The following is a 22,016-nucleotide window of genomic DNA, read 5'->3' on the forward strand; positions in this document are numbered from 1 at the left end:
TGGTACAAGCAGTTAGCTTAGCAGGATTTTAAAAAGGTTTGGATAATTTCCTAAAAGTCCATAAGCCAATATTAAGATAGAGTTGGGGGAAATCCACTGTATATTGTAGGAGATGCAGCATAACATCTATTTTGCTGTTCTGGGATCTTGCCAGGTGCTTGTGACCTGGATTGACCACTGTTGGAAACAGGATACTGGGCTTGATGGACCTTTAGTCTGTCCCAGTATGGCAATGCTTATGTTCTTATGTAACACAATTGCTAGAAACATTAAAAAAATAAGATGAGAGAGTTAAGAGTATATAGCACTAAATGTAGATATAATATTTTATTTATTTATTGCATTTGTATCCCACATTTTCCCACCTCTTTGCAGGCTCAATGTGGCTAACAATACATCATGAATGTTGGAAATGTATAAGAGAATATACATTTAGTATTACATGAGGATCATAATAGGCATCTCAGAGACCTGCAGGGAGGAGGACAATCAATGGGACACTTAACAGGGTGCAACTTACATCAAAATGGTAAGAGTGGATGAAATTAGGGGGGAGGGGTGGGTGAGTCACGCTATATGTTAGAGGGAATTGAGTCAAAATAAACATTCTACATGAAACAGCAGTGTGGAATCCTTATGGACAGAAATTCCATGTGTGAATGGAAGGGATATTCTGGCCGGGCTGTACTACCATCTGCCAGGACAGAACAGACAGATGAAGAAATGTTTACAGAAATTAGGAAAGCTGGCAAATTGGGCAACAGTATAATAATGGGTGGTTTCAATTACCCCAATATTGACTGGATAAATGTTTATTAGGGAGCGCTAGGGAGGTAAAATTCTTAGACGTAATAAAATGACTGCTTCGTGGAGCAACTGGTCCAGGAACCAACAAGAGGGAGAGCTATTTTAGATCTAGTCCTTAGTGGGATGCAGGGCATAGTATGAGAGGTAAAGGTGCTAAGTCTGACAGGAAACAATCATTAACAAGATCAAATTTGAGCTAATATCTGGCGTGAAGTCTCTAAGGAAATCTGTAGCAGCATTTAATTTTCAAAAGGGCGACTGACAACATAAGGAAAACAGTTAAAAAGAAGCTAGAAGGATCAGCTGCAAAGGTTAGGACTTTAAATCAGTTATGGATGTTGGTTAAAAATAGTATCTTGGAAGCCCAGATGCATTCCACACATTTACAAAGGTGGAAAAAAAAGAGCATGGTTAAAAGGTGACGTGAAAGGGGCTGTTAGAGCCAAAAGAACATCCCTAAAAGAATGGAAAAAGGACCCAAAAGAAGAAAATAAGCAGCAACATAACCACTGGCAAGTTAGATGCAAAGCATTGATAAAGAAGGCTAAGAAAGAATACAACAGAAACTTGCCACAGAGGAAAAAGAGTAACAACTTTTTCAGGTACATCAGAAGCAGATAGCCTGTGAGAGAATCCGGGGGACCGTTAAATCACGAAGGAGCATGAGGGGCACTCAGGGAGGACAAGGACATAGTGGAGAGACTGAATGAATTCTTTGTTTCGGTCTTTATGGAAAAAGATGTAAGAGATCAACCTGTAACAGAAATGGTTTTCAAGGGTGATGATACCGAGGAACTGAAAAATCTCAGTGAACCTGGAAGACATACTGAGCCAAATCAACAAATTAAAGGATAGTAAATCACCTGGACCAGATCGCATGTACCCTAGGGGGTACTGAAAGAATTCAATCATAGAATTGCTAATCTGCTGTTAGTAATCTGCAACCTGTCGTTAAAATAGTCTGTATTACTTGAAGCTTGGAGGGCGGCCAATGTAACACTGATTTTTGAAAAAAGGTTGCGGGGTAATCTGGGAAATTACAGACCGGTAAGGCTGATGTCGGTGTCAGGCAAAATAGTGGAAAGAATAAAATTACGGAACACAGAAACATTGTTAAATGGGACAGAGATGGCATGGATTCAACAAAGGAAGTCTTCATTTATTTGAAGGCGTGAATAAACATGTTGATAAAGGTGAGCCGGTTGATGTAGTGTACCTAGATTTTCAGAAAGCTTTTAACATAGTCCTGAGAAAATTAAAGAGTCATGGGATAGGAGGCAATGTTCTGTTGTGGATTAGGAATTGGTTATTGGACAGGAAACAGTTAAATGGTCATTTTTCTCAGTGGAGGAGGGTGAATCAAGGAGGTTTAATAGACAGGAGATGGAGTGATGTCAGAATGCTGAAACCAATTAGGTTAATCTAAGTTTCCCTTTCCCAGCGCAGCTGTCATCCCCATTCACGCAAAACAAAGCAAGCAAACCTATAAGCTGTTGCATCCACCTTGTTGTTCTTTATTGTTGGTAGCATTTTTATTTAATCTCACATTTTCAAACATGCCAGCTTGTACACAGAGGATGTATAATAACGGAATAACTTTTCATAGGTAGAGTAGTAATTTGTTATAAATCTTAATCAGTGGCCAGTTGGAGGGGCTGGTTACACGGTCACCCTAGCACCAGTGGCGTAGCTATGGGGGCCTGGGCCCCCAAATTTGGCTGGTGGGGGTCCCCGAATCCCACCAACTGAACTGTTATCTGTCCCGCGCTGGTCTTGCATTTGCCTCCTCTCCCATTTCCAGTTGCGCTGTGCATGCTCAGTTTCATTAAAACGAGCGTGCAGTGCACAGCACACTGAAAACGGGAGAGGAAGCAAGTGCGAGACAGATAAACGCTTCAACTGGCGGGGGTTGGGGACCTCCACCAGCAAAGGTACCTTGTAGTGGCGGAAGTGGCAGGGGAGGGTTGGCAGCATAAAATGTGCCCCTCCACACACACACACAATTTGGGCTCTGGACCCCCCCCACCCACCGAGGTCTGGCTACGCCCATGCCTAGCATGTGGTATATTTTTGCAGAGATTTTTTTCTCCTGGTAATGGGCCATGTTATGAGAATCAGGTGCTCAACATTCAGAGTTTCTATCTATTTATTTATGGTATTCATATCCCACATTTAACATGTATTAGGTTGAAATCAGGGAGCATTTGAAAGCTTTTTTTTTTTCCCTGTGCCTAGATCAATAGAGAAAGATGGTTAGTGGGAACTTGCTCCATTTGAAGAATGCAGTGATATATTATAAAAATGCACTGAATATTGTTTATTACTATTATTTACTACTGGTTGATATACAGCAGAAGTTAACCAAGTCAACATTATGCTTTGTAATATAATTTTTAATGGCATTTTCTCAGTTATTACCCAAATAGAAATAAAATTATAATGTTACTTATACAACAGTGTCTGCCTCTTATGGTAGTTAGGATAACCTGGTCCTGGAGTTACCCAAGGCGGTCAGGTTTGTGGATATTGACAATGAATACTCATGAGAGAGATTTGCATATAGTGGAAGTGCTCGTTATCAAATGCTTTGAGTCCTACTGATCTGTACATATGTTGTGTTATTTTAGTGGGTGGAAACAGGTGGGCTTATAGGGAGGGAGGGGAGTATGGAAGGGGAAGGGTTCTTTGGGTATGTTCTCTGTAAACGTTTTTATTATGCCATGTTGGATGGTTTACTGTTTTTTCTTGTTCTGTATGAAGCTTATCAACCAACATGTTTTGCTTTTAATAAAGATGATTAAAACATAAAAAATAAGTCTTGGATGTTACTGAATTCTATTATTCTGTTTCACTGTATTTCCAGTTTTGGCACAGTATAAGACATCACAAGAACAAAATATAGGAAAACAAATGGACTGCATTAGGGGCTTATAAGCCCATTTAGTTATGTTTCAACAAATGAGAGATCTGTTTGACAGAAAATATTTTTATAATTTTGACTTATAAACCACTTGTCCCTGAAACATGCTCAAACAGAATAATCCATTTGTGTTATCTAAAAGGTAAACTTCTACAAAACAGATGAAGAAGATGTGATTCCATGTGCCCCAATGAAAGGAGAGTTTAATTCTACTTCCATGTAATTTCAATATATTCCACCATCTTTATAACGCCAGGCTTCCCAAGGCAGATTACAACAACATTTAAGATGTACCCATCAGGAAATAGGATATCCTCACTGAAATTTGGCCATCTGTATTGTATACAGTGTATTTATTTAGTTTTTAGTGTAGAAAAATGACCACAATACAGAGTTTAAAATTTGCTGATTCTACCAGCTACAATAATTTTTAAAGCTATTTTAGTAATATTCAATTGTTATTTCATGATATTTATATCTACATATGGGAAGCTTTCAAATAAATTAAACTGTCCAATAAGTAAAACAAACAAAAAAAACTTTTGTCCTCCACCTTTTAAGGCACTGCCTATCCAATTGAAACAGCTTTAGACTTGTTACAGATGGACCAACAATAAAAAAACGACAATGTGGATGCAGCAGCTCATAGGTTTGCTTGCTTTGTTTTGAGTGAACGGGGATGACGGCTGCGCTGGTAAGGGGAAGCTTACACTGTCCTAATTGGCTTCCTTGTTTACAGCGAACTAGATAGGCTCACTTCCACTCCTGTTTATTAAACCTCATTGGGGTGAATAGTGGAGTGCTATTTAATATTTACAAATAATCTGTAAAACAGAACGACAAGCGAGGTGATTAAATTTACAGATAACAGAACTATTCAAAGTTGGTAAAACACATGTGGAGTTTGTGGACTATGAAAAATTGCAGTGTGGCATTAAGATATGTAGACAAATGAAAACTGATGCACATTGGGGAAGAATAATCCGAATCAGATACCTGATGCTCTAGGCTCCACCTTGAGAGTCAGCACCCAAGAAAAAGATTTAGGTGTTACTGTAGACAATACGCTGAAATCTTCTGGCCAGTGTACGGTGGCAGCCATAAAAGCAAACAGGATGTGAGGAATTATTAGGAAAGGGATGGCAAATAAGATCATGAATATTATAATGCGTTTGTATTGCTCCATGGTGTGACTTCACCTTGAATATTGTGTCCAACTCTGGTCGCATTATCTCAAAAAAGATATAGCAGAATTAGAAAAGGTTCAAAGAAGAGCAACCAAAATGATAAAGGGATGGAACTTCTTTCATATGAGAAATGGCTAAAGAGTTTAGGGCTCTTTAGCTTGGAAAAGAGTAGAGGGAGACATGACTGAGGTCTATAAAATCCTGAGTGGTGTAGAAGAAGTAGAAGTGAATCAATTTTTTCAAAAAGTATAAAAACGGGGGCACTCTGTTACATGAAAATATTTTTAAAATAGATAGGAGGAAATATTTTTACTCAACGAATAATTAAGCTCTGGAACTCGCCATCAGAGGATGTGGTAACAGCGTTTAGCCTAAGTCTAAAAAATGTTTGAACAAGTTCCTGGAGGAAAAGTCCATAGTCTGCTATTGAGATATACATAGGGAACCCACTGCTTGCCCTGGGATTGGTAGCAAGGAATGTTGCTACTATCTGGGTTTCTGGTAGGTGGTTTGACCTGGATTGGCTGCTGTTTGAAAGAGGACACTGGGCTAGATGGACCATTATTCTGACCCAGTATGGCTATTTTTATATTCCAGATAAGGCTTCTGAAGTGCAATAAAACAACTTATATGAATGTGTGTGAGAATGGTTCCAATTAGGATGCCAATGGGTCTAATTTTCCTTGGTTAAATGATGTCTTTTCATCCCTGGTGTAAAAACTCTTGATAATTCTCATAAGACACCATCTTACACTTTCTTTTCAGTGGTACAAGAAATTAAAAGGCACTGCAACACAGGGTAACAATATGTCTACACAATATGCCATGTAGGTAATACTAGATATGCTCAGCTTACTGGTAAGATCAAGAAAAACCTTTAAATAAACAATTTATACCCCAAGTTATTTATTTATTGTTGTGGAGTCTAATATTTTACTTTTTGCCCGTTTCTCCTCTTTTCAGTTGGAGCTTATTCAAAAGTTACTATGAAATCAGAGACAATTATTTCAAAACAGTCCAAAAATTGTGAGGTATTTTTTCCCCTTTAGCCTTAATGCTATGAAGGACATGGAACAGTTTTACTGTCATCTACAAATGAATGACTCACTGTTCTGCTTTTCCTCACTTTCTGTGATTGCTTAGTGGAAATGAAAGAACTATGTGAGAGAGGCCAAGAAGGGGTGGCAAAATAATGAGTGATAAGGATAGTGTATACAGAGGTAGAAATGTAGTAATGGAGGATAGATGAAAGATGGAGGGAATAGCAGGCTGGGGAAAGAGTGATGGGAAATGAGACAGCTAGGGAATGAGATAAGAATATGGAAAGTTAATAGCTGAAAAGTTAATAGAAGGATGAGAACGGAGATGAAATGAAATTTAAGTGGACAGAGATGCTGAAAAGAAAAAAGGGAGGAAAAACAGATAAGGGAAGGATCAATATGTCAGAGACAGGTGTACTGAAGGAGTAGAACAAGACAGGAAAGAGAAGAAAAGGCAAATGGACAAAACTCACTGGAAAAAAATTTAGAAGTAGTCAGATGGAGAAACAAACCAACATGACAGAAAAATTAAATATCCAGATAAAGGTAGAAAAAAAGTGTTTTAATTTTAAATTTATTAACTGAAATTTTAACTTTGGGATTTGTGTATCACAGATGACTTTGTATCGTGTTCAGTGGCATAGCCAGACAGTTTATTAGAGGAGGGGCAGGGCTGAACTCAAACATGGGTGTGCACTAAATTTTCTCCCTGCTGCCTGGCCTCACCTGAATTCAAAATATAAAACTTGAGCTGACAGGGATCTCCAGGTCCCTCCAGGTGAAGACTTTCTCTACCGTTGCTGTTCCTGACAGCTGGAATTCTCCAACTTCTGCAGCTAGCGGCAATATCCCCGAGCTGCTGCTGCTGCCAACGCTGACCCACCCCTGTGGGTGGGTCTTTTCTGCATATATGAAACTGAGCATGCATTTTTTTTTTTGGGGGGGGGCAGCAATGGTGGCAGCAGCTTGAGGACATAGCCACCAGCTGCAGAGCTTAGAGAGCTCTGGCTGCTGGACTAGAGGAGGTGGTCTTCAGCTGCCACAACTTTGGGGTCTCTGCCAGACACAGCAAGGGTGATGGCTAATTTGAGGGACGTCTGAGCCCAAAGTTGGGGGGATGACCCAGCCCCCCCCCCCCCCCCCATGATGATGAGACCGATTGTGTTAGATACAAAAGGAGGCACATTTCTGTTTTTATTTCTTCAGTTTTGCCACGTTCCAATTTTGGTATTAATATTTCTGTTTCTAATTTCTGATTCCTTCCTCTGTATTTGGTGAAGGTCTGTCTGTGTTTTGTGTGTGAAGAAGTTGTTTTATATGTGTGGCAGTAATGGTGGGTGGGGAGATTGGGGGAGGAAGCTCCCTCCTTAATTTCTGCTCTGGGCCCCAGTCCATCTAAAACTGAACCTGGACCCGGGGTGTTGCAGTGCATGCAAGCCAGGATTCCTGTGGCACATGGAGGAAATGGTCAGCGGCAGTAAGTCTTTGAATTTGGTGCAGCGTCCAAATATGCTAGGGACTTAAAGCTCTCCAGCAGGGCCAGTGTGCAGTTTTGACATAGGAGAGCATGGAAATAAGAAGCATTTTGTGGGGCCAACTGGCAGTTAGGAACAGCCTATGTCTGATCAACCTCAGGGTCCAACAGAGCATTCAGCTGTTCTGTCTCAACAACTGGCTAATTCATGTCTCATCATATTTGGACAGCATGGTGCCAAAACAGTTGTCTTCTGCAGTCGTTGGGTTGTGTGATCAGTTTCAAGAAGAGCAGATTAACTCCATCACAGATTCTGGAGTACCTGAGAGTTAGTGAATGATACATACCTGTAGCAGGTGTTCTCCGAGGACAGCAGGCTGATTGTTCTCACGACTGGGTGACATCCGCGGCAGCCCCCACCAACCGGAAAAAAGCTTCGCGGGACGGTCGGCACGCAGGGCATGCCCACCGCGCATGCGCGGCCGTCTTCCCGCCCGTGCGCGACCGCTCCCGCCAGTTGAATAACAAGCAATAAAATATGAAACAAAACTCCAAAGGGGAGGAGGGAGGGTAGGTGAGAACAATCAGCCTGCTGTCCTCGGAGAACACCTGCTACAGGTATGTATCATTCACTTTCTCCGAGGACAAGCAGGCTGCTTGTTCTCACGACTGGGGCATCCCTAGCTCTCAGGCTCACTCAAAACAAGAACCCAGGTCAATTGAACCTCGCAACGGCGAGGGCACAACAGAAATTGACCTACGAAGAACAACTAACTGAGAGTGCAGCCTGACCAGAATAAATTCGGGTCCTGGAGGGTGGAGTTGGATTTACACCCCAAACAGATTCTGCAGCACCGACTGCCCGAACCGACTGTCGCGTCGGGAATCCTGCTGGAGGCAGTAATGTGATGTGAATGTGTGGACAGATGACCACGTCGCAGCCTTGCAAATCTCTTCAATAGTGGCTGACTTCAAGTGGGCCACTGACGCTGCCATGGCTCTAACACTATGAGCCGTGACATGACCCTCAAGAGCCAGCCCAGCCTGGGCGTAAGTGAAGGAAATGCAATCTGCTAGCCAATTGGAGATGGTGCGTTTCCCGACAGCGACCCCTAGCCTGTTAGGGTCGAAAGAAATAAACAATTGGGCGGACTGTCTGTGGGGCTGTGTCCGCTCCAAGTAGAAGGCCAATGCTCTCTTGCAGTCCAATGTGTGCAACTGACGTTCAGCAGGGCGGGTATGCGGCCTGGGGAAGAATGTTGGCAAGACAATTGACTGGTTAAGATGGAACTCCGACACCACCTTCGGCAGGAACTTTGGGTGGGTGCGGAGCACTACTCTGTTGTGATGAAATTTGGTATATGGAGCATGAGCTACTAGGGCTTGAAGCTCACTGACCCTACGAGCTGAAGTAACTGCCACCAAGAAAATGACCTTCCAGGTCAAGTACTTCAGATGGCAGGTATTCAGTGGCTCAAAAGGAGGTTTCATCAGCTGGGTGAGGACGACGTTGAGATCCCATGACACTGTAGGAGGCTTGATAGGGGGCTTTGACAAGAGCAAGCCTCTCATGAATCGAACTACTAAAGGCTCTCCAGAGATGGCTTTACCTTCCACACGATAATGGTAAGCACTAATCGCACTAAGGTGATTCCTTACTGAGTTGGTCTTGAGGCCAGACTCTGATAAGTGCAGAAGGTATTCAAGCAGGTTCTGTGCAGGGCAAGAACGAGGTTCTAGGGCCTTGCTCTCACACCAGACGACAAACCTCCTCCACTTAAAAAAGTAACTCTTTTTAGTGGAATCCTTCCTAGAGGCAAGCAAGACCCGGGAGACACCCTCAGACAGACCCAACGCAGTGAAGTCTACGCCCTCAACATCCAGGCTGTGAGAGCCAGGGACTGAAGGTTGGGGTGCAGCAACGCTCCGTCGTTCTGCGAAATGAGAGTCGGAAAACACTCCAATCTCCACGGTTCTTCTGAGGACAACTCCAGAAGAAGAGGGAACCAGATCTGACGGGGCCAAAAGGGCGCTATCAGAATCATGGTGCCGCGGTCTTGCTTGAGCTTCAGTAAGGTCTTCCCCACCAAAGGTATGGGAGGATAAGCATACAGGAGGCCGGTCCCCCAATGGAGGAGAAAGGCATCCGACGCTAGCCTGCCGTGTGCCTGTAGTCTGGAACAGAACAGAGGCAGCTTGTGGTTGGTCTGAGAGGCGAAAAGGTCCACCGAGGGGGTGCCCCACTCTCGGAAGATCTTGCGTACCACTCTGGAATGAAGCGACCACTCGTGCGGTTGCATGACTCTGCTCAGTCTGTCGGCCAGACTGTTGTTTACACCTGCCAGGTATGTGGCTTGGAGAAGCATGCCGAACTGGCAAGCCCAACGCCACATCCCCACGGCTTCCTGACACAAGGGGCGAGATCCGGTGCCCCCCTGCTTGTTGGTGTAATACATTGCAACCTGATTGTCTGTCCGAATTTGGATGATTTGGTAGGACAGCCGATCTCTGAAAGCCTTCAGTGCGTTCCAGATCGCTCGGAGCTCCAGGAGGTTGATCTGCAGATCCTTTTCCTGGGGGGACCACAGACCCTGGGTGTGAAGCCCGTCGACATGAGCTCCCCACCCCAGGCGAGATGCATCCGTCGTCAGCACTTTCGTGGGCTGCGGGATTTGGAATGGACATCCCAGGGTCAAATTGGTCCGAATGGTCCACCAGAGCAGTGAAGTGCGGCAACTGGTGGAGATGCGGATGACATCTTCTAGATTCCCGGTGGCTTGGAACCACTGGGAAGCTAGGGTCCATTGAGCAGATCTCATGTGAAGACGAGCCATGGGAGTCACATGAACTGTGGAGGCCATATGACCCAGAAGTCTCAACATCTGCCGAGCTGTGACCTGCTGAGACGCTCTGGTCTGCGAAGCCAGGGCCAGGAGATTGGTGGCCCTCGCTTCGGGAAGGTAGGCCTGAGCCGTCTGGGCATTCAGCAGAGCTCCTATGAATTCCAGAGACTGTGTTGGCTGGAGATGGGACTTTGGGTAATTTATCACAAACCCCAGCAGCTCCAGAAGTCGAGTAGTGCACTGCATAGACCGGAGGGCTCCCGCCTCCGAGGTGTTCTTGACCAGCCAATCGTCGAGATATGGGAACACGTGCACTCCCAGCTTGCGTAGGTAGGCCGCTACCACCACGAGGCACTTTGTAAACACTCGTGGGGCAGAGGCGAGCCCAAAGGGCAGCACACAATACTGAAAGTGCCGTGCGCCCAGGCGGAATCTGAGATACTGTCTGTGAGCTGGCAGTATCGGGATGTGAGTGTATGCGTCCTTTAAATCCAGGGAACATAGCCAATCGTTTTTCTGAATCATTGGCAGAAGGGTGCCCAAGGAAAGCATCCTGAACTTTTCTTTGACCAGGAATTTGTTCAGGCCTCTCAGGTCTAGGATGGGACGCATCCCCCCTGTTTTCTTTTCCACAAGGAAGTACCTGGAATAGAATCCCTGCCCTTCCTGCCCGGGTGGTACGGGCTCGACCGCATTGGCGCTGAGAAGGGCGGAGAGTTCCTCTGCAAGAACCTGCTTGTGATGGGAGCTGAAAGACTGAGCTCCCGGAGGACAATTTGGAGGCAGGGAGGCCAAATTCAGGGCGTATCCGCACCGCACTATTTGGAGAACCCACTGGTCGGAGGTTATGAGAGGCCACCTTTGGTGAAAAAATTTTAACCTCCCCCCGACCGGCAGATCGTCCGGTACGGACACTTTTAGGGCGGCTATGTTCCCATGGATCCAGTCAAAAGCCCGTCCCCGGCTTTTGCTGTGGAGGCGCAGGGGGCTGCTTAGGCGCACGCTGTTGACGAGAATGAGCGCGCTGGGGCTGTCCCTGTGCCTGACGAGGCCTTCGGGCCGGCTGGTTGTACCTACGCTTTGCAAAAGAATAGGGTGCAGCCTGCCGGGCCCGGGAAAAACGTCCACCTGTTGAGGTGGATGCTGAAGGCGCCCGGTGGGAGAGCTTGTCGAGAGCGGTTTCCCGCTGATGTAGTTGGTCCACCATCTGCTCGACCTTCTCACCAAAAATGTTATCCCCCCGGCAAGGGACGTCGGCCAGTTTCTGCTGGGTGCGGTTGTCCAGGTCAGAGGCACGCAGCCATGAGAGCCTGCGCATCACTATGCCTTGGGCCGCAGCACGAGATGCCACGTCACAGGTGTCAAAGATACCCCTGGACAGGAACTTTCTGCACGCCTTCAGCTACCTGACCACCTCCTGATAAGGCCTGGACTGCTCCGGCGGGAGCTTGTCGACCAGGTCCGCCAGTTGTTGCACATTGGTCCGCATGTGAATGCTCATATAGAGCAGGTATGACTGGATGCGGGTCACGAGCATGGAGGATTGGTAGGCCTTCCTCCCAAACGAGTCCAGAGTGCGAGACTCCCGCCCCGGGGGCGCCGAGGCGGTATCCCTCGAACTCCGTGCCCTCTTGAGAGCAGAATCCACGACCGCTGAGTCATGGGGCAATTGGGGCCGCATTAACTCTGGGTCGGAGTGGATCCTGTACTGGGACTCTGCTTTCTTGGGAATGGTGGGGTTAGTTAATGGTCGCACCCAGTTCCGAAGCAGTGTCTCCTTGAGGACATTGTGCAGCGGCACCGTGGAGGACTCTCTAGGTGGTGATGGATAGTCGAGGACCTCGAGCATCTCGGCCCTCGGCTCTTCCACAGAGACCACGGGAAAGGGAATGCTAATAGACATATCCCGCACAAAGGAGGCAAAGGAGAGACTCTCGGGAGGTGAGAGCTTCCTCTCCGGTGAAGGCGTGGGGTCCGAGGGAAGGCCCCTAGACTCCTCTGAGGAGAAATATCTAGGGTCCTCCTCTTCCCCCCACGAGTCCTCTTCCTCGGTATCGGACATAAGCTCATGCAGCTGAGTCCTGAACCGGGCCCGGCTCGACGTCGAGGCACCGAGGCCTCGGTGTCGTCGAGCGGTGGACTCCCGCGCCGGCGGGGACGGAGCTCCCTCCATCGACGTCGACTCCACCTGCGTGGCGGTCGAGACCGGCGCCGCAAGCGGCGGCGGTGTCGATGGCCCCGGCGCCGGGCTAGAGCTCGCCGGCGCCACAGACATCGGCAGCCTGGCGCATCAGCCCTTCCAGGATCCCCGGAAGGATGGCTCTGAGGCACTCGTCCAGGCCCGCTGCCGGGAAAGGCGGTGGGGCCGGTAGGGGTGTCGGCGTCAGAAGCTGGTGGGAGCCAGGAGACGGCACCGAGGTGCCGGAACCCCGACGCGTCGGTACCTCCACAACCGACGGGGACCTCTCCTCTCGACGCAGACGCTTCGGCGTCGCCTCCTCTCCGATGTCCGGATGCACCGAGGGCGACCGGTGACGACGCTTCTTATCTTTCTTACGATGCCCGTCACCGGCGCCGGAAGGCATGGAGGAGGAGGAGGTCGATCCCCCTCGGTCTCGAGGGACCGGGTCAGACAGGGTTCGGTCCCGTGGGCCACGAGCCGAGGGAGTGACCGGGGCCGACTGCCCACGCGCCCTCTCACCTCCACTCTCACCGGAGGACCGGCGGGTCGACGGGACCTGTTCTCCTGGGGTCGATGCCATCGGTGCCGATGTCTCGGGCATCGATACCGGTACCAAAGGACCGGGCGTCGATACCGATGCCGTCGAGGTCGACGTCGAGGGGCCGGCGCAAGTTCCAAAAAGACGGTCCCGTAGAACTTGCCTCGCAACCTGAGTCCGTTTCCGGAGACCGAGACACAGGGGACACGACTTGAGATTGTGCTCCGGCCCGAGGCACTGGAGGCACCAAGCGTGGGTGTCGGTCTGCGAGATCGGCCGGCCGCACCGACCACACTTTTTAAATCCACTCGGGACCTTCGAGGACATCGACGGAAAAATCGCGTCGGCGAAGTTAAAGTCGTCGATGGTGGCGAAAATCACACCTCGAAAAAGGGAAAAACGACCGTGCAGCCACTAGGCCGCAACGTGGCGTCCCCGCTAGAAGCGAGGGAAAAGGGGAGCGCGTGCTCCTCACGCTCAGGTTTTTTTTTTTTTTACAAAAAGAAACCGGGCGGTGTACTCAAACTAAAATAGAAAAAGATAAACGACTCGCGTAAACGCGAACGGCTTTCCGGCGGCTGAAAACAGAGAGAGCGGCAAAGCACGACTCTCTCCAGACGCGGAAAAAAAGGAACTGGCGGGAGCGGTCGCGCACGGGCGGGAAGACGGCCGCGCATGCGCGGTGGGCGTGCCCTGCGTGCCGACCGTCCCGCGAAGCTTTTTTCCGGTTGGTGGGGGCTGCCGCGGACGTCACCCAGTGGTGAGAACAAGCAGCCTGCTTGTCCTCGGAGAACTATTCGACACAGCAAGGCAGAGGATCTTTCTCACGAAATGCAGGAGGTTGAAGCTAGTCTTCTCAGTCACGGCAGGCCCAGAGTCTGGGACCACGTCCAGGATTTAGGGTCAATGATGGTGGCGATGGTACTGGTGCTACGGGCAAGGGCTCACATGCAGCCTTCAAAGGAGTCTCTTCTCCGCTTCTGGTCTACAGTGCCACAGAAGTATGACCATCTTCCTTGGATACTGGTTGCCAAATGGAGTAAGCAGTAGTGGTTGTTGCCCAGGAATTTAACTGTTGGAACTCCCAATAACAATGAGAAGTGGTGACAACAGATAACAGCAAGTTGCATTAGGAGCTCATTGCAAGTTCCAGCTGGCACAGGGCACATGGACAGAACAGGAATCACAGTGGTCAATAAACTGCTCGCTCAGGGCAGTGCGGAATGCTTTGCATGAATTTGCTCCCTTTCTGGTAGGGGCCCCAGTCTGAGATTTATCCGACAATGCAACGGCAGTGGCTTACATCAACAAGGAAGGTGGGCCCTGAAGCCATCTGATGGCAGTTGAAGCTGCTTCCCTCATGCAGAAAAAAATCTTCTCTGCTGGTCAGCAGCTCATATCACTGGGTCTTTGAATGTGGAGGTGAACTCTCTCAGCAGGTACTCCTTAGACCCAGGAGAATGGGAACTATCCAGCCAGGGTTTTCAGCTGAGAGTGGACCGATGGGGTTCTTTGCTTCTAAACTTGATGGTGATTAAATGGAATTCCAAAGTTCCCAAGTTCTTCAGGTGTTGGAAGGAGTCTGGCTCGATGGGGGATAGATGCCTTACTGCAGCCCTGAACGGAGACACATCTGTTGTATGTCTTCTCTCCTGGGCTCACAGAACACTGCAAGTTGAAAAGGGTCACATCAAACCAGGTTCAAATAGTTCTTGTAGCCGTAGAGGCCGTGGTATGTGGATCTGATTCGACTGCGGGACGGGGGATCCTCTCCATAGTTACACAGCCTACTGAAGCAAGGTCTGGTGCTCATGGAGGATCCGTGCCCCTTTGGCCTTACGGCTTGGCCAGTGAAAAGGTTTGGTTGAGATGAAAAGGTTAATTTGATTTGGTCACTGCTACCTTGCTTCAGACTTGGAAACGCTCTACACCCATGGCATATGCAAAGTTGTGGAGGCTATTCGAGGGCTGGTGCTCCGAGCAAGGACTTTCTCCCTTCTTTACTCAGATCGTGTACATCTTAGTATTTCTCCCAGCAGGCCTTCAGAAAGGATTGGCATTGCGTTCTCTAGAAGTTCAGGTTACGAGCTTTGGCCTGTTTCAGGGGTGGACTACAAAAGATTCCTGCAAGAAGCGAGACACTTCAGCAACTCTTTCATACTCCATGTCCAGGATGGAACCTTAATTTAGTCTTTCGGGTTCTGCAGAAGCCTCCCTTTTGAGCCACTCTGGAAGGCCTCCTTGAAAGACAGCATTCTTGGTGGCTACTGAATCTGCATGTAGGGTTTTGGAGTTTCAGGCTCTCTTGTCAGGATCCCTTTCTCCGCTTTTTGGAGGCAGGGGTCTCCCTGCACACTGTTCCTTCCTTTCTTCTGAAAGTGGTATCAACATTTCATTATCAGCCAGTCTGTGGAGCTTCCATCGTTTCACAGAGAGAATGAAGTGGCTCAGTATTCTTCCTTGAAGCTTCTCAATGTGTGCAGAATTTTCAGATATCTGGAAGTCATGAATGAGTTTTGCAAATTGGACAGGCTATGCTTGTTGGTGAACAGAAGCTTGGCCTCATGGCTTCCAAGCCCACAATTGCTAGACGGCTGAAGAAGACTATCGCATCAATTTGTTTGCGGGCTCTTTCTATGCAGCAAACAGTCTCCTAGGCGGAGACTGCCTTACTGACTCCAGTGGATATTTGCAAGGCGATGACATGGTCAGTGCTGCAAACCTTTGCCAAGCACTACAGGGTGGACGTTGTGGCATGCTCCAAATCCAGTTTTTGGGCTTTGGTCCTCAGGGCAGCGGTGTTAGGATCTCACTCACTCTAGGGATTGCTTTTATACATCCCACAGGTTCTGGAATAGTGGGAAGCTTATCTGATAATATTCTTTCCATTAGTTCTTCCCACTATTCTGGAGGCCCGCACGATGTTTCTAAGATATTTAGTCGGTGTGAGTAATGGGCCAAATAACAATCGCCACCTTGCATGGTGCTTCCTGCATATCTCTACAAGTTGTCCGGAGATGAGAGATGTCCACGCGTTTGCTTGTCTGGTTAGTGTTAGATTAGCGAGTTGTTTAAGGTTGTTGTGTTTATTGTATTATCTTTACTGTTTGTCTACGTAAATACTGAGGAGCTGGACTGGATTCCAAGAGAGATGTCTCAGCTCAGTTTTCAGTTCTTTATCTCCATCTGTTGGTTGATGGACACAACTATCCCACAGGTTCTGGAATAGTGGGAAGGACTAATGAACAGAAAATGATCAATAAAGATTTCATGACCCATGCAGGCAGCTGGGTTGCTCTAGCTTGCAGGCTATCAGCACACATCAAAACTTGCAAATCCCAACTGTACGAACAGAACAAGGAGAGACTGGTCAAAATGTGTACCTATCAAGAAACTCAAAGCTCACACAATCCCTTTCTGGTGTACATAAGAGTGATTCAGTTAAGTTCATCACCTACGTTTTGCAAAAATCCTCTATCAGGAGAAAAGTTGTGAGGTAAAAAATTCATAAGTGTAACACATACCTTTATCTGAAGGGGCTACTGGAGCATCTACAGTTGAAAATACTGCAAGTTTTGCTTCATCAATATCTTCTTGTGTGTATTTACCAGATTTTGCCCATTCTATTGCTTGTTCAAAAGATGACAATGTTGCTAATGAATTTGGATCCCTAGACGAAAACAAAAAGCTCACATAAATTATGATCTATAAGCTAAGACTTTTGCTACTGTCAATTTCCTTTTTCCTGCTTCTGAGTACTTCAGGTAAATCAAACTGTGAAACTGGTTTCCTTGAAAGCGCAACTTTATAGAACCCAGAAGTGTTTCCTTCAATGAAGATGAAATGTGTGGCAAGCTAAACCTTTTCTTAACACTTGTCAGATAGCTAACAGACTGGTGTCTCAAAAAACAATGGATCACAAGTATACTTTAGCCACTGAACAAACTGCCTGATTCAAGTGCAAGTTAGGGAGGCTTTGTCCATGCTGTCACATTTGTTCCTCAAAGCAGGTAGAAGGGATTCCTATTTCTAAGACTTGAAATCTAGTCCCAAATGTTCTATGTCTTTCATACTAACCTGATCCCAGTCTCTGAAGAGAGGACTGTGCTCCTCAGTCCTACAACCCATGGCGCTGATGAAAAGTCTACCTCATTCCAAGAAAACAGGTGGAAAGAAAGGAAAGTTGGTCTAAAATGGTCCTATTTTAAGAAAATGCTTCCCTGCACAGATGCAGCATATGTCAAACGTAGCTATGGAATTGTTCGATCTGCTTTGAAAGGGTATGGCCCTCAAAACAATCCAATCATCAAACAGTAACTTTTAAAATTAGGGCTCCTATTTACTGTTGTGCTGTGAAAAGAAATTTTTGTTGAAGGCACTGTCAATATAACTTCTAGGCAGGGCCAGATTTTCAGTTAGTGCACTCCTAAACTGAATGGGTGCCCCTCTCCAAATTTCTGGCAGAATGTTGAGGGAAAGTACCTTACCTTCTCCTTTGTTCCTTTCTTATCGCCTTTCCCTTCTAACTCCCTCCTGCTCAGGCCCTTTCCTTTTCTAACCCTCTTCCCATGTCCCTTCTACTCTTAATTCCCCCTCTAACCATGCCCCCCAATCTTTTTTTGTCCCTACTGAAGTCTTCTCCTTTCTACTCTCTTTCTAGCCCCTCCTTGCCTTCTCCCAATTCCTCTCCCTTCTAACTAGGCTCCTCCTCTCATAGATCTCTCTCAAGTATTCTCCCTTCTAACTCCTTTCCTTGGCCTCTTCCAAAATTCTCCTCTTATTACCACCATCCCTATCCAAGTCCTCTTCCTTGCGTCAGTTGGTGACGAGCTCCTCAAGCATCAGCTTCTATAAGGTCAATAGGAAGACATTTCAATGTAGGGCCTGTACGTCAAAGAGGTTTAATGACAAGAGACAGCATTATGTTGGCTGAAGCAAATAGGTGGAGCTTGTTGCCCTAGCAATTACATTGTTTTGGGTGTATCAAGATGGCAGCAGCTGCATTGGGGAGAATTAAAACCTTCTTGGGTGAAAAATGGCTTCAGCTTTGTGGCATCATGCAGTCTCCTGACATTAAACCTCTTTGCTGTGAGCCCATGTGCACGCAAGCCATGTGAGGATCCAACTTCCTCCCATAGGGACAATGTCTAAGTAAACCTATGCATTGGGTCCATGACTGCACACTGGCTCACAAGACCAGTCTGAATTTATTTTTCTACTGTCCCTGCAGAAACTGGTGCTTGAATATCTCTAGCAGCAGGATTGTTGGCCCTTTGAGGCACAGTTCGTCCTTTCAATGCTGGTCTTGAGTAGGGAGGAGAAGATGTGGGCTAGCCAAGCTCAGCACAATGGCTATGGAAAAATGGCACTGAGCCAGGAACAGATAAAATATTATTAAATGGAGAAGTGTATAGGCTGATTAATGGAAAATACTGCCCTGTTGCCAGGGCTGTACAGTCTGCCTACTCACAATGACAGTAATGGATAGATCAGTTTGAAATATGAGTGAAAAGTACCAGCAGCAGAAGTGATCAAGGCAGTCACCATCTGCCATGTTTCAAGATTTTAACAGCCTCACCGCAGAGTTGAGGGAGCCAACTTCTGCCTCAACTAGTTTGCTTTTGTGCTTCTACTGCAATTCCTGACACCACATTTGTACAGCAGTTTGTACTTCCACAACATGAACCTGCTAAATACTGACAAACTTACCTGTAAGAATATAAATTAAATACGCCATTCTGATCGAGATTAGCACCTCCACCATATGCACCTCCTTTCTCTCTGATTTCCCTAAGCAGGAATTTGTCTGTCATCAATTGTGCCAGGATCTTAAGTCTGATAACAGGTGGGAAACACACACACAAAAAAAATTTAGACATTGAAAGGCAACTTTTCATAATCTGTTCTGGAATAAACATATTAGAGGAGGGAATAGCTGTTTTTATATCTTTGTACTCTAGGAGAACTGAGAATTACAATGTTACATACATACCGTATTTTTCGGACTATAAGACGCACTTTTTTCCCCCAAAATTTGGGAGGAAAATGGGGGGGTGCGTCTTATAGTCCGAAGGTAGCGAGTTCGGCATCGCCCTCCCCTACTTACGTGACACGATGTTCCCTGGTGGTCTAGTGACGTCGGGGCAGGAAAGAGCCCCCTCCCTCTTTCCTGCCCCAACGTCACTAGACCACCAGGGAACATCGCGTCACGTAAGTAGGGGAGGGCGATCCCGAACTCGGACAAGACGCACCGGAGCACCTAGGTTTTAGAGGAGGGAAAAAGGAAAATTTTTTTTTTCCTATTTCCCTCCTCTAAAACCTAGGTGCGTCTTATGGTCCGGTGCGTCTTATAGTCCGAAAAATACGGTAATTGTAACAATGGCATTACCATACAACACAACAATCTCTCTGAAATAGTGGCAAATAGTACTTTCACAAGACTATGGTGCTGTGAAGTACATAAAGTTTTGAATAAGAAAGGGAAAAAGCCCCTGAAACGAGCCCAACCAGCAACCCAAATAATTGTTTTCAAAAACAAGGATTGATGAAAATCAATGGGCTATTTATCATTACTGGCACAAAAAAAAACCCCTTATTTTTTTGACTATAAAATGCTAAAGAAGGTTGAACGTGTCTTAAATTACTGGTCTCCCATGTCTTGAGAGCTATCTACAGCGAAACTCTGGCCAAAGTCGGTGTGACGGACCGACCACTTACACGTTGTTTACTGCACTTGAAGTATAAGTTAAGTAGTTTTTCACCCAAAGTCAGTTCTGTGAAGTTTAGCATTTTATATTCAAAGAAATAAGGGTTTTTTTGTGTGCCAGTGATGATAAATAGCCCATTGATGTTCCTCAATCCTTGTTTTTGAAAACAATTATTTGGGTTGGTGGTTGAGCTTGTTTCAGAGGCTTTTCCCCCCTTCTTCTTATTCAAAACTTGATGCATTTCACAGAACCATAGCCTTCTGAAAGTACTATTTGCCACTATTTCAGAGAGATTGTTGTTTTGTATAGTACCAGTACTCTCTATTTCTTGTTGTAACAATGGCATTACCATACACATACCTTTAAAAAAATCCCCAGATCACTAATTTATTACATTAAAAAGCTTTCAGACTGTTCTTTCAGAATGTACACACAAAACTGCACCTTGCTATAAAACCCAATGTAAAGATTTATTCTGCTTGCACAGCTTACATTCTGTGAATCTGTGTTATATTGCCACCCTGTGGCATATGATTAGTTGGCCTAGATAACCTGTTTTAAAAAACATTTGATCCTACAAGGCAGAAATCCCATTGATGGTTAATTCACCATTCTCCTATTCAATAAGTCCTATACCCATTCCCTGATTCATGCAGTAACTTTTTCTCCCAACTGGTCACCCAAAGAAGCAAGACATGTGAGGCAATCATGAATTCTTAGCAGTAGTTGGATCTCTGCTGCAAAGAGTCCTGAGCTGGCGCTGCAGCCACCATCTTACTAAGACTCCAAGATCACACATTTGCACACTAAATTTTACAAAGTGCCCTCAGAAAGCATTGCTGCTCCCTTGTAACACATATTTTCCATAGAGAGCAGGAGGATTAATCAGGCACACAACTGGGTGACACCACACATCACAGGGAAAGAACAGATCTCCCAGAGCTCAAAATTAAAGTTCTGAGAATGTTTTTAACTCTATGTTGCCCTAGGTACAAAATAAGCACCTGTATATAATTTGTAATCCAATTTGTTTGTAACCACGGAAAGGCAGTATATCAAATCCCATTCCATTTCTCTTTCTGTCCACAGTAATTTCCTCAATAACTCAGTTAATTCTACAAATCGAGAAGGAAATGAAACTCTTGGGGAGAAGGGAGGGGCTGTGTGCCATCAATCCTACTGTCTACAGAAAATACCTGCAACAAAAGCCTTTTCTGTCCACAAGCATGACTTGAATCAGGCACACAAGTGGGAGACTCCCAAGCTCACGGTTGCTCATTTCTGTGTATTGTCCAATGTTCTGAAGCAACCTGCTCAACAAAAAAATACAATGTAAAAGTTGTAACAGCAAGACAAGTTGGGCAGCAGGTCAACCAAATGCCCTGTCTATGACAGACTAGTCTCAGCTGTAATGTGAAGTGAGGATCAAGAAACTGCTCTGCATATGGAATCTACCAACAGACTTCAAGACCAATTTTATTTTACTGATCAGAAGAATGATAGTTTGTTATTCACAGAACTGGGTGTAGGATGCTAAACCAATTTGGGTACTGAGATGCCATTTTCCTTTTGGGTCGAAAGACAAAAAGCTGCATAGACTGTCTGATAAATTCAGGAAAGAAAATTAGCAAGTCCTTGCCAGCAGATAGAGAGACAAATGCTTGTGTAAGAAAACCTATATAAAGGCCTCAGGTTTTTTTTTTCCTGTAACAAAGCAAAGATAAGCCTCCCCAGTTCCCTTCCGAGACTGGGATCCCAAGGACCGTCTTAAGACCCTGGAGTAAACTCAAGAGCACCAAACAATGAAAAGGCAAAAGCTAGGGCAACAAGAACATTAAAGTTAACCAAAATGGGCAGGATTCTGGACTGGTTTGGTAGGACTCAAGGAAACTAGGGGACACGAGGAAGTTACATGGAAATACTTTTAAAGCAAATAGAGGAAATATTTTTTCACTCAAGCTCTAGAACTCTGTAGGAGGATGTGGTAACAGTGGTTAGCATATCTGGGTTTAAAAAAGGTTTGGACAAATTCCTGGAGGAAAAGTCCATAGTCTGCTATTGAGAAAGACATGGAAAGCAACTGCTTGCCCTGAGATTTGTAGTATGGAGTGTTGCCACGATTTGGGTTTCTGCCAGTTACTTGTGACCTGGCTTGGCCACTGTTTAGAAAACAGGATACTGGGTTAGATGGACCATTGGTCTGACCCAGTATGGCTACTCTTATGTTCTTGTGTAGTAGATAAGACCAAATTTCTCCTTCCTTATTCACCACAGAAGCCCAGATGAACAGGGTCATAAATTGCTCCCAGGTACATAGC

At 46.1% G+C, this 22,016-nt stretch overlaps 1 protein-coding gene across 1 annotated transcript in view; it reads right to left on the reverse strand.

Moving 5' to 3' along the window:
* PITRM1 (pitrilysin metallopeptidase 1) overlaps window positions 1-22,016 on the reverse strand; it is a 202,173-nt gene that overhangs the window by 11,926 nt on the left and 168,231 nt on the right. Inside the window, exons 21-22 of the mRNA XM_030198926.1 lie at window positions 18,701-18,826; window positions 16,516-16,661 (exon numbers count right to left, since the gene is read on the reverse strand). Of these exons, the coding sequence (XP_030054786.1) occupies window positions 16,516-16,661; window positions 18,701-18,826 (272 nt within the window). The remainder of the gene's footprint in view (window positions 1-16,515; window positions 16,662-18,700; window positions 18,827-22,016) is intronic.

The sequence above is a fragment of the Microcaecilia unicolor genome, chromosome 1, assembly GCF_901765095.1.
Source record: "Microcaecilia unicolor chromosome 1, aMicUni1.1, whole genome shotgun sequence".
Lineage (NCBI taxonomy): Eukaryota > Metazoa > Chordata > Amphibia > Gymnophiona > Siphonopidae > Microcaecilia > Microcaecilia unicolor.